The sequence below is a fragment of the Phyllostomus hastatus genome, unplaced genomic scaffold (genome assembly GCF_019186645.2).
Source record: "Phyllostomus hastatus isolate PE091 unplaced genomic scaffold, TTU_PhHast_1.1 phas_scaffold_555, whole genome shotgun sequence".
Lineage (NCBI taxonomy): Eukaryota > Metazoa > Chordata > Mammalia > Chiroptera > Phyllostomidae > Phyllostomus > Phyllostomus hastatus.
The window spans coordinates 9,828,299-9,842,007 of NW_025334036.1; the positions used below are offsets into that span (position 1 = coordinate 9,828,299).

General features: G+C 41.8%; 1 protein-coding gene across 1 annotated transcript in view; it reads left to right on the forward strand.

The window, feature by feature from the left end:
- The window catches only part of LRRC28 (leucine rich repeat containing 28), a 72,844-nt gene that overhangs the window by 32,442 nt on the left and 26,693 nt on the right, over positions 1 to 13,709 (forward strand). The window contains exon 6 of the mRNA XM_045825052.1: positions 7,504 to 7,710. Within this exon, the coding sequence (XP_045681008.1) occupies positions 7,504 to 7,710 (207 nt within the window). The remainder of the gene's footprint in view (positions 1 to 7,503; positions 7,711 to 13,709) is intronic.

The following is a 13,709-nucleotide window of genomic DNA, read 5'->3' on the forward strand; positions in this document are numbered from 1 at the left end:
CAGCTTAGGCCCCAGCTCTCTTTAAATGTTCTCAAGGCAGTTATTTCATTAGCTATTTAGAATGTTGAAGGGACTCGTGGAGCTTCAGAATCACTATTTAAAAAAATTTTTAATTTAATCTTTATTATATTTTTTCTATTACCATTTAGTCCCCCCTTATACCTCCCTCCCCCCAGCAATCACCACACTGTTGTCCATGTCCATGAGTCCTTTTCCCCTTTTGCTCCCTGTTCTCATTCTGAATTTTATGTCAGTGTCTCCCCATCCTTGGTTCTCTGGCACTTTATGTCTAAAGTTATTGGACAAGGTTTTAACTACAGTTAATAACTGTAGTGAACTGGAGCTATTAACAATACGCTAAAAACATGCTTTTTAATGTTCTTTCATATCTTGAGATGCTCTTTCTGTGGGGATATAAACTGTTTTAAGTGTGTGAAAGTCTTCTCAGCCCCTTTACCTAACCTGGGCTTCAAGTTCCTGTCTGGGACACTTGAACATCATTCTCTTTAGTGAAGAAGGTGGAGCCTTTGTTTGTCATTCATTAGTTAATTATTCTGGCCTCAAGCACAGCTCCAGAAACCTTTGTGATATCCCTCCCATTTTCCTGAAGTGTGGCTCATTCAGGATAATGGATTTCCTCTACTCGTGCAGATTTATGTCTAAAGTTGTGATAAAAGCAGAAATCTCAGAAAGCAGTAAGATATATATAGAACCCAAGATCTTGAAGTGTATTTACTGAGGGCATGACATAACATCAATTTTTATTCTCTTTACTCCAAAGGAATAAAATAATAAAAATGACAAAATATTTTTAATAGATTTTCAACTCTTCAGAGGATGAAAAAATAACATTTTATCAAAACATGGATTCAAACAAGTAAGCATGCAATTTGTGTAATAATTCCTAGATGAGTGCAGTATAATTTCACTGTTGACTATCTATTTAAAACAGGAAACATAATTGAATTATTAAGGACAAGAGCAGACCAGTGGACAATAACATCTAAGCAACAGAAAAGTGAATTCATTTGTGTTATTGTTTTAGGTGCTACTCTTCCTGTATTAGCTGTATCGGCGATGCCAAGAGTTTCTTGGTGTTTTAAATCACTAACCTAATTAGCTTCCGGGCTTACAATGAACTTCCGGTAGAAACACATTACTGTCCTACAGTTCACGTGGTAGGAAGCGCTGTGCCAGGATCCCATGCGGGCAGTGCCGTTGGCAGTCCATATGTTTGCTTGTCCATTAAACCCTTGATTTTGAGATCATTGTAGATTCTCATGCAGTTATATGTCCATGTGCTTTGACCCGATCATATCTTTTCTTTTTATGTCCTTCTGGCTATGACATAGTTTTGCCAAAACTGATTATTGTTGCTTTATGAGTAATGCGAGGGTCAAGGCGAAAGCTTTGGGCTCGGCTGAAATTCCGAGACTCCGAGTTTGCTCCGCACCGACTGTGATGACAGACATGGCTGAGAGAGGCGGGAGACGCACTCTGCAGACTCGTGGCCTGTTTCCCACCCGGAAAACGTTTACTCTAAAGTGCGAATTTGCAACACAAAAATATCACATGTAAAAATATTTAATAACACATCAAATTAGCAACTTTTGTGTGCCATAAGTGAAATGAGCTCCTGCGTTCTGTTAATGGTAACACCGTATAGGTGTAATCAAGTTCTAATGCCATACTGACTCAACCAGGAAGACTTTTGTAAAGTTTGTAGTGACTCTATTTTCCTAAATTTAGAGTTGTAGAAAGGTCATTTCACTAATACTTCTTTTTTAAAAAAGATTTTATTTACTTATTTTTAGAGAGGGAAAGGGAGAGAGAAAGAGAGGGAGAGAAACATTGTGTGGTTGCCTCTCAAACGCCCCCTACTGGGGACCTGGCCCACAACCCACGCATGTGCCCTGTCTGGGAATCAAACCCCTGGCCCTTTGGTTCGCAGGCTGGCACTCAATCCACTGAGCCACACCAGCCAGGGCATAAAATTAAAGTAAAAATTAAATATGCCCTTTTTAAGTTGTTTCTTTGGGTATTGCTATGACATAACTTGTTCTTCTTCTTCTTATTTTTTTTTACTATATTGCCAGTTCCAATAATAAGATGAGTCTAGCATACTATTCCTTTGAAAAAGGTTGATATTCTTGGAAACTTTAGGTCCAACTAACTCATTTCTGAAAGAAATAACAACTCGCAGGCAAAAGTCTTCTGTTCACATTGAACTGATCAGTCTTCTTTATGGCCTTGCAAGTTTTGATTGTCCCCTGTGTCCCAGCACGCTGTCACTTCCTGTCGTGGAGGGTCTCAGAAGGCTCTGCACTGCAGCGCCCAACAAAAGCTCCCAGAGCGCCACCAGAGGCCCGTGCACCGGGGGCTATCGACCTGCTTGTTGCAAGGCGGTGGCGCCCCTTTGTAATATTTCTCCAAAGGTTGAGGAATAAATAGAAATCTGAAGGAACCCACTTTTATGTGTTCTCTTTAGAAGCACCATACAAGTTTCCGTTATACTTCGATGTAACAGAAATGACACAAACTTTGGTTTCATTCCTCATTTCATGACAAAATTTGTAAGACCCTCCACGAGCTAGATTTGCATAACAGCGCCGGATAGACATGCTTATTATTAAAGTTTTGTTTGCTGTTGCACTGCATTTCGGTGAACTGAAATGCCATTAGGAAATCCCAGTTTTCATCCAAAATCCAAATTATATTTATTTTAGTTTTTGTTTATTGGTTGATTTTAGAGGCAGGGGGAGGGAGAGAGGGACAGAGACAGAGAGACACCTGATGGGGGATCAAACCCACACCCTTGGTGCTTTGGGGACGATGCTCTAAACGACCGAGTGAAACCCAAGTTTTAGAATTGCTGCGTCTCGTATTCTGAGGAATCCCAGAGTGTGTGATGAAGTACCACGTTATTGTGTGATTACATTTATATTAATATAAATGCAATGCATGGGCATGGAAATAAATACTTAAACAGTATAGAGAATTTTAAAAATGAAAACATCTTTCCACACCTCCCTTTTATTCCTGTCCTTGATATTAATCGCTGTTGAGTACTCTCTGTTTTCATTCTGCTGTTGGTTTCCTCCGTAGCTCTCATCACAGGTAATAAATCTAGATGCTCGTTGCTTTTGTATTAAGACTGACCACCACTATGTACAAATTTAGAACTCCCTGGTGTAAAAACGTCTCATGTTGATAGTGATAATGTGAGTTTCTTATAAAGGGTAAATATTTACAAATCAGAGTTACAGTTTGAATTTAATGTGAAATTCCTTTAATTCATGGAGAACATTTTTTAAAACCATGTCTCTCACATGTCGAGCATGGCACATCTCTCAGTGTTCTGTCGGTGGAGATCATTCCCTTTATCAGCCTCTTCCTATTTTTCAACGTTGCCACTTTTCTTATGGGAACTTCAAAGAAATCAACTAGAATAGATCTATCTGAAATGTATACGCACTAAAAACTTCCTCTTTAAAATTTCTCCCTGTATTAATTTGAGTATATAGAAAGCGAGATGAAAGCAGGCATTATAATGATATTTTTCAGATAGGGAAATGTGGATTGCTCGTAGTTCTTCTCTGCAAAGGAGCGAAATAAAAAAAGAAAATTTTTATTCTGGGCTTCAATGCTGTGGCATTTCTTGAGGCGGCGATTATAATAGTTTTATGGCAACAATGGGCACCTGCTGATCTCATTCAGGTCAAAAACTCCTTTGTGCTCCCTCGGGAAAGAGGGGAAAAGCCTGCCTAGGAGAAATCTGAGGGACAGACAATCACTGAAATATCACATGAAATGAAAAACCTGCGTGTGTGGTCTCCATGTCGTGCAGAATGAGGACGATAAAGGATTTTTCTAAGTAGCAGTCCGTGTATTGACACAAAGCAATAGTGAAGATGCTAAGTTTTTGAATACACGCTTTTAAATTTCAGACAGAATGTATCTAAAGGAGCGATATAGGCCATTTCTGTCTGTTCGTTATAATTGCCACTGAGGAAGAATACTTACAAGACAGTCTTTATCTTTTTCTCTTTCTTATTTTTATTACTGACCCTTCCTACATAGTCTCAGTGGCATTTTGCTGGGCACCTCAAGTATCAACTTGATTGTTTGTTCAGACGACCAGTAAAGACCTGGTAAAGAACTTATTTTGAACAACACTGAGTGAAACTTTAGTGCATAACTTGATCATGTACAGTGACCAGGTAAAATGTCAAAATAATGTGATTTTCTTCTGTGAAGTATGTCTTTAACATTTTAAAATTTCTGTTGGGAATTAACTGGCAAGCTTGACACCCAAGCATAAATATTTAAATCATATCCGTGTCTATTGTGTTTTCTCAGATGCCAGATATCTTAGAACATTTTATTTTAAAGCTCCCAAATAATATTTCATTGTCTTTCATAATTAAGAGGACTCCTTAACTGCTAGTTTGACATTGCTTACATTAGGCAAGCGCATACATAGTCACTAGGTTTTTCCAATGAGCTTTCTGGTATTGTTCATTTTATTCTCCATTGTGATGATTTGTTGTTAAATATAACCTACCACACATTCCAAGTTATGAAATTATAGCGAGCTCCTTATGATTGGTTTTAATTTTTTTTATTGGAGTAAGGAAGGTAGTTTTGCTCGTTCTCTGAAAGATGTCTACTTTCTACGAGCCCCTTTCTCTATGGTAGATGTAAGCAACATCTACCTACTGTGTTCATAGTTGTTTCTGTGATAAAACTGCGTCAGTTAAAAAGGTATTTATATTTAGAACTTACATTCAGAATATTATGTAGTGTAATGAGCTGAAAACATAAAAATACATAGTTTTCTGCCATGTGCTGTTGAATTATATGGGATATTTCATTCAATCCCTTTGAGTATGTGTTATTCTATCCCTTTTTTATTCAATTATTTTTTAAACATCAAACCAATGATGTAAATATTTGGGTAAATAACCCAAAGTCGCCCAGCTGATGAGTGATAGGACTGTGGCTCGAACCCATTTCTACACAGCAGAGTGTGACCTTCCACAGCCCGAGCTGGAGAAGGGGAATGAAGACAAGGAGGGGCACTTGCTGTGTGTGGAACGTCGTCCTTTATTCCTCCGTGTGCTCTCCCCAGCCTGGTGCACCTCAGAGCCCAGATGAGAGCTGTTGTTAGTGGTACCGGAAAGAGCCAGGGCTTGAAAAATACCAAGCCTCGCTATTGACTCTGTGGTCACCGGCTTGGCACGGAGTGGGCGGCTTCCTTCCCATCCGCATTTCAAACTCCAGAGTCGGTCAGTGTGCATCAGCCGAGAAGGATGGCCTAGAGGGAACTTACCGTTTTCCCTTTTGAAATTGCACTCCAGTGTTATTTTTAATGCTTTGTCTAAGTAATTACTAGGTAGCAATAGTGGAATGATCTGCAGGATGCTCTATAAGTAGCTGAAAAGTTTTAAGGTATTGTGTATGTAGCATACAAGTAAACCGTGCACGCATTGGTGAAGTGAGGACTATTCTAGGCACATAAAACAAATAATAAAGGTGTATAAAGTGGTGTTACTCCCTGAGCGGTGGGGAGGCAACCGGGAGGCCAGCTGAAAAGAGGAGGACCCTGCTCACATTCGGAATAGAACACACTGCAACTCCGTGTCCATAACACTACCTTCTGTTCAAGATGTTGGATCGATAAGTAGTTTTGAGGATGTCAATAATGTTAAATTTATTAAGGGTAAAATTAATTAGAAACAATTTTATTAAAAAGAAACATAACAAGACCATATGGAAAAGACTGGAGAAAAATGCAGGGAACACATTATTAGAACTAAAAACAGCTAAGAAACTGATGAAATGATATGAATACACCAAGGATAATTATTCTGCTTATTTCCAATGTTCAGCTAATCCCTATATGGAATTTTAAAAATTTTGCTTTAATATGCGTCTTATTTTTTAGTTTTATAAAGAATTTTATTTCTGAGAATAATTTTTGTGTTGCTTTTTACATATTTTAACATAACTGGAAATTAATGTACTTTGCATTTGTATTAATTTATCTAAAGATAGTTATTAAAAATGCTCCTGTTAACAGGTTTCTAGCAACAACTGGGAAACCTTTTCAGTAAATGGTGAGATGAGTAAGAATTTTCAGGCTTTGTCAGTCACATATGGTCACAGTCACTTATTCCCTTTTGTTTTTGTTATTGTTTGTTAACATCCTTAAAAATGTAAAAACCAGCTGTAGCTTGTGGGCAGTGCAAAAGCAGGCCTTGGGCCGGATTTTGCCTGCGAGCTGTAGTTTGCCAACCCCGGGTCCGTGGCAGTAGGCAGAGCCAGTCTGTGTGATTGGGCATCGAGAAAGCAGGAGGTTTTCTGTCCAATAGAGAAGACATTGCTGATGCTAGTCCAAGCCCTGAACAAGAAGGATTGTGCCCGGAGGGCTAGGTGATGGGAGCGTGGGAAACACTAGCCTAAGAGGAACGGCTCCTGGGTCAGGGTCAGACAGGGGCAGGGTCAGGCAGGGTCAGGTTAGGGAAGGTGACGAGTTGGCGTCACAGCAGTCTTCAGCTGGAAGTTCCATGATGCAGAAGCAGTAGACTTGTCCCGCCCACAGCTTCCTGTGGAGCCTTAAGTCCCCCTCGACATTGCTTCCTCTGTTCAGAGATGCTTCGTGAGCTTTTTCCTCGAGAAGGACAGGGCACCCTTGTAAAGAACTTCCCAACCTCCAGACGTGGTGATTTAGGGAATGACAGGGACGTAACTGTACTCCCCATGGACAGATTACAGATATGCACATCGGTAATGAGGGAATATTAAACAGAAGGATTTCACTTGGGTGGAATTAAATCCATCTTCACAGGCTATGTGTACCTTGAATGGGTTTATAAAAAGGATTCACATGGCTGGACAATATCTAAAAATGTGACCTACCAGTAATTTCATTTTGTTATGATAATCTTTAGCATGGTAAAAGTTTCCAGAGACACCCTACTTGTTAGTCCAGGAACTTTCTGTTTAGTTCATATGGACAAGGTACACTTACTGGGATACTATAATTTACGTTTAAGTACCTTGCTATCTACTTACATAAAATCACAAAAATAGCAAAAAAAAACAGGTACTTGGGGGTGACTCTGTTTTTCTCATCCCGGCAACAACTTTTGATTCATCAAGAAGTAGAAGGCATAGTAACAGACTTCTGGCTCATATTCACCCCTTTGTGTCCCTCCTTTGTCTATGCCAACACTTTCTCCATTCAAAAAAAAACAAAAAACAAAACAAACAAAAAACAACGAAAAACAAATCTCGCAAGGCTCACTGAAAGACGCCACCCCAGGGTGGATTATCTGCCTACTAAACCCAAACCCTGTGCCTCAGCCTCATTATCTACGGATATAGCTGCAGCGACTGGTTTTGTCGGGTTGAACTGTTACAGTGTTGATTCATTTTATTTAATGAATTCAGTTAATGTCATCAGGATGCGATTTATCTTAATTTTGATTTTGGTTGTAGAGGTTGGCGATTTGAAGGAGCTGCAGACACTAGACATTTCTGCCAATCGTTTGCTAACTTTACCCGAGAGGCTTCACCTGTGCCTTTCTCTGCAGTACCTCACCGTGGACCGAAACTGTCTGCGGTGCGTGCCGCGCCGCCTCTGCCAGCTGCCCAGCCTCAACGAGCTCTCCATGGCTGGAAACCGTCTTGCATTTCTGCCACTTGGTAAGTGATCCTATATGTACGGCAAAGCAGAGACGCCAAAGAATAAGATGGAACGCCTTCGGTTCTTTGACGAGGGTCAGTTCGTTTTCTTCCTTCTGTCTGTCTGGAAGATTGCCTCTCTAAATCCATCTCTGCAGTGAACAAGGCATCATACCCTGGTGACAAAGTTCAGTTCAACTCAGGGTTTCTTATTAAAAAAAAAAAAAAGAAAGAAAGAAATCCCCTAGCTGGCGTAGCTCAGTGGATTGAGTGCGGGCTGCGGACCAAAGTGTCGCAGGTTTGATTCCCAGCCAGGGTACATGCCTGGGTTGCAGGCCATGACCCCCAGCAACCACACATTGATGTTTCTCTCTCTCTCTCTCTCTTTCTCCCTACCATCCCTCTCTAAAAAATAAATAAATAAAATCTTAAAAAAAAAGAAATTTGTGCTAAAAATTTGATGAGGGACAAAGCATGTGAGATATGAGATGATGTACTCTGAGAAGCAAATTAAAGTGTATATGTACACTTTGAATTATGTGTATATATGCACATATGTGTTATATATATAACTATAGAATTGGCAGGGCTTACAGAACAGTGTGAAAGGGTCGCTGCTGGAACAAAACACGCACCGAGACACTGACGTCTATGCAGAAACATTTGTATCAGGTGTTCTAAGGGTTAGCATCGCAGGATAACCAGACTGCACCGTTCGGAAGACTGTAAAGTGGGCTGAACTGCCTGCTGCGCCAGAAATGTCACTCTAGGTAACGAAGAACATATTCTCCACTATAGATTCCTGTGCCGGTCCATTTTAACATAATATATGTGGAAGAACATAGGTCTTTAGGAAAACAATACCTTTACTTTCACTGGGAATTGAATTATTTTGTTAACTTGTAAGAAATAAAAGTGCCACTTAAAAACAAGTTTTTTAAATTCAAGTAGGAAGCCCCACTGAATCCTGAACTGTCACAAGGAGCATCGTATGATTTTACTCATAAGTGCATTTTAATCATGAATAATTTATCTCTGAGGACAATGAAGTGAATAATTTACTAGCCCCTGAAAGGAAATATTTTCACCATAATAAAGCACAGTATTATTTTCAATTCAAAATAAGTCGGAGACATGAAAATCAATTTGAGTAATAACAATTATCTAATTTAAGATTACTTTTCTATAAATGTAATCAAACTCTATAGTTATGAAATTAACAAAATAAACCATTTCAGAAAGAAGCTACATTTCAAAGAAAACAGAGCTTCCTTTTGAGCAAGAAAAAAATTTGTATATAAAGGGAAGGTTTTAAAAAATAAATGTACCTGCCCTGGCTAGTGTGGCTCAGTGGATTGAGTGCGGGACTGTGAACCAACGGGCTGCTGGTTTGATTCCCAGTCAGGGCACATGCATGGGTTGTGGGCCAGGTCCCCAGTAGGGGGCGTATGAGAGGCAACCACACATTGATGTTTCTGTCCCTCTCTTCTTCCCTTTCCCTCTCTCTAAAAAAAATAAATTAAATCTTTGAAAAAAGACAAGGAAAGGAAAAAATAAATGTATCTGTTGCATAAACCACTGGTTATAGAGCAATTACATAGGACAAGCACCAAGTTACAAATCCAAAGACCTGGGTTCGAACCCAGTTCCCCATCTCACAGCGCATGCTCCATTGGACTCTGTTCCAGATAGTTCTTAGCATCAGACAGCTTTGGTCTGTCCGAAAGGAGTTCAAGGAACAGTTTCAAATGCCTTCATGGGCAGACAGCTACGGACTTAATTATTTTCTTCCTAAACACCAAATTAAATTCCCTTTCCAAATCCACCTTTATGATGTTAAAAAAAACACACACACACAAAAAGCAAAGCAAAACAAACAAACAAACAAAACAATGAAATAAGACTGAGAAGACTGTTGATGTTTGCGTCAAGTTGAGCTTCATCGTTGTCACCCAGCATCCTGTCTCTCACCTCTGGAAGCCTCCTTTGGGCAACCTGACATGGCAGCCCTGTCGTCGTTGGATCCCCTTCTTTACAGATTCCTTCACCGCCCCTCCTCAGGGCGCTGAGCTGTCCCGGGGAACTCAGCCAGCAGGGCTGCCTCTCCCAGGAGTCGGAGATGCCGTGTGCGCATGCGCACTCACAACCCAGGTCTTCACAGGGCAGGTCCCGCGTTCAGCCGTGACTCTGCGAACGTGATCTAGGAGCTGGAACCCTTGTGAAATGGGTCCTACACCATCCCTACTGTGGTTGGAGGCAGGGATTTTATTTGGGGGGCCACAGACTGAATTTCATGCCTTGCCAAAGCAGTCTGACTTGGGAGAAAAGCATATCTTATGGGGCTTCTTTAGGTTATCAGTAGACTACAGCCTCTTCAGAAAGTCACTGTAGAAGCTCGATGTGCGGATGACTTAAATCATTTGTAACACCACCTAAATCGTGAACACTCTTTCCCTCTTTCTTTTCATCGTGAAAGATGCATCTCTCAGGAAGAAGGCACCCTGTTATAACACTACCGTGACAGCTGAGTGACTCTGCAGGCCAGCTTCATTTGCTGTGGCAACTGTCCCTGGGAAGAAGGGGACCTAGCCACTGGAGTCTGGTGCTACCAGACTTAAGAGAGGCCTGGCACTGTGGCTGTTCATTGTTGAGTCAACACAGCTCTTGACACTGAATAGCCCCCAGAGCTGTGACGCATCACTGGGCTTCTGAAAATGTGAGAACATGCAAGGAAAAGGGTTCTCTCCTCTCAGGCCTTTTCACCAAGTGTTCCTGGTTTCTCTTCCATGATTAACAGACCTGATTATTCAGTCATGTTTACAACTTCCTTCATGCTGAATAATAGATGCAAGTACTGGGAGGTTTCCCACGCACCCATTGGCGGTGGCTAGCCCCTGGGAAGTGCTGCATCAGCAACGCTCAATGTCAGCAACAGATGCTGCAGTTTGAGAAACCAAGAAAGCAAAAAGTTGCACCCACGTTAGCAGGTGGAATTTCTGACAGTGCAGGTAGGAAACTGCGAATTTCTTAACAAGAACATTTGGCAAGTGACATTGAAATATATAGGAGAGCTGTAATTGAACAACAATAAAAAAAAATAAAGTGGAGTGCTACCAAAAAAAAAAAAAACCCAGAAAAGAAATGTATAGAATTTTCTAATGTATCAACCACCATGTAGTAAGCCCAGAAGCGAGCAGAGAGCAGCTTCCTAGTCATGGAAGATTGTTTGGGCTCTGACCCGGTCCCGGAGTTTGTTCCTCGAGCTGCTGCCTTTCCCAGGGAGGGGTGGTTATCCCCCGCGCCAGAGACTCTGCTGTGAGCAGCACAGCAGCTCTGCTCCTTCTACGGATCCTCCACCGTGACTGGGATAAGGATGTAAGACTGGCCCTCTTATCACACGGCAGGAGATCACCCCAGCTTTCGGGAATAACTGTCGTCTTTGTAGGAAGTGGGTACCTTCTGTAGAAAAACATGTCATTTATGCAAAATAGCAGTGCGGTTTTAGAAACCAGCATGTAGACATTTTTAGAATCCATCCTAAAATCCCTTCTCTTGTTGCAGTGGCGTATAAGACACCGGCCTGTTAGCTCTATTTGTTTGTTTGTTGGTATTGCTTCTTAGCCCTATTTTCTCTATGTTCTTAAGAAAGTCAGGAAAAGAAGTGCTATTTACCTTTTTTAAAGAAAGTATTTCAATCCCCATGGTGGATCTGTTTGAACTTGAAACCAATATGGAAGCTAGATGGAAACCAGCTGATAATCCTGTAACCTCAGACTTAGAAATCAATGCAAACTGTACTCTGCTGAGCCCTGGGAGTATCCAACCTGCAGCTGGAAGAACTCCTGCCTTGAGGTCACTGTTCCCTGGGAAGAATTTGCAAAGTCTGCAGTTTAAATAAGTTGCAGTGCTCCAAAGTTTGTTCTAGAACAGACTAGAGGCCCCAGAGGGTGGGACTCCTCTATGAGGACGGCGTTCCCAGGGGAGACCCGAGGAGACCACCAAAATCGCATCCTGTCTTGCGTTCCCAGGGGATCGCTGTGCTGGCTCTCGTCAAAAGCATCACGAAAACAGTGACCAGGAGGACTTGAAGACTAGGTTCAAACACTGCTGGGAACAAGGCAAAGGCAAAATAGGGGAGAGAATTTTTCTATTAATGACAGTCCGTACAGCCCTCGTTTCAGGAGTGAGATTGGAACTCCAGAATGTTTATTTCTTTAGGAAAATGGATGTTCAGTGTTGCTCTTTGAACTCTTTTTAAAAGTATTCCCAACAAAAATTCCTTTCTTCAGCCTGGTGCTGCTTCCCCATCTGACCCTGTTCCGCTGTCTCGATGAAAACCTGTGCTTTATTTTTCTTTCATCACATCAGGCCTTTGCCTTAAGGCTTTTTAGGGAGTTAGTGGGATTTACTACGGCTTCTGCAGCATGGGCCCAACATTGACATTAAATAATAAATAATACTGCCTTTCACAATAAATTATCATATCATGTTAGCTATGATCATGTGTGAGGAGAAAGGCTTACCAGGAGTAGGCGAGGCTTAGAGAGACAAACGCATATTTTTTCTCTACGTTTCAGAGTAAGATTTGGGGGGCAGGGAGTGAATAATAATAAGAAAACGTTAACTCTGTTTTCTCAAATCCCAATTCAAAACCAGAAGAGAGAACTGTGGCTCCTTCTCTACCAGGCACAGATGTGAAACTACGAAAAGTAAGCAGCACGAGGGGTGGAGCCAGGAGCAGAATCTTTGCCAGCAAAGTTTTTGTTGATTCGGTTCTGGAACTTGGGAGTTTTTTCAACAGCGATGAGAATGTGTAGTGCTAGTGATGACTGGAAGATACTGTCTGGTGACGTTCAGCAAGAATGCGGAGTTTCTATCAGCCGCAGTTTTCAGTCAAGTTCTTCCGATTCTGCCGGGGGGAGACAGGTGCCACCCATGCGCAGCTGAGCAGCAGCTCAAGGGGGATGCTGGATGAAGACGTTTCTCTGTCCACACCCGCTGCCGCGGCTCTGGGAGGTCGTTGTACCCCTCTTGTCCCCAAGTCTGTGCTGGACAGTCAGCGCAGTCTCCTTCTCTAGAATATTCTCTGAAGCAATTATTGGTATTCATTGAAATGACAGCCCTAAATCTGTAAGACACAACTCTCTGACCAGCCATCTGGTCAATTGAAGGAAACAGTAATATTTTGTTCATCACTTGTCCCTGTGGCACCGCCTGGGCATGTGGGCACAGTGCCAGTCCCCTGGGCACCCCAGCACCCATGCGGCCTGCTACGTAGCATCATTTCCTAGCTGTGTGGGGGTACCCTGCCCTGTGGAAGTGATCTGTGGAAGGAGGCTGTCTAAGGACCATCATGGAGAAGTAGGCAGCCCTGCGTTCGAGCTCCAGCACTGCCTTTTAATAGCTGCGTGAATCCGGGCTCAGAAAGGCTGTTCCACTTGTGTAAGTTGTACTGACAGGGTAACATTAACACCGACTTCACGGCACTCTTGTCAGAACTCAGTAAGAGCCATTCGAAACGCTTGCATCACTCATACGTACTACCACAGCGTGCACTTGTAGGAGCTGTGTGGATCGATTCCCTAGACGGAGGAAGGGCTGGACTTGGGTGTGTCTGCACGTGAGCGCCCCACTCACCCAGCACGGAGTCTAGTCCACGGCTTGTCATCCCACGTTATCTGATCTGGGGACAGAGCGAGAGGTGTGGACACCTGCCGGCTGAAGCCCGCGGCGACAGGACACTTCAGTTATTCAAATCCATTAAAATCGACTGACTTCAATTCAGCAGTTGTTGATTCACTGTGTATGAAGCATCTTACTAAATTTTAATTCACTGTGAAGTGTTATTTTGTAAATGTTGACTAGATCAGAAAGAATACGATTATGTAAAAGAGTTAATGGAGTGTATGAAAATGTATTTGAGGAAGCCAGCACTAAAAAAATTTATTATTTGAAAAAAGTGGTTGAGAAGTTCTCTTTGTAAAAGGCACTGCATAGGTAATTTAAATTAGTTTTAAAGC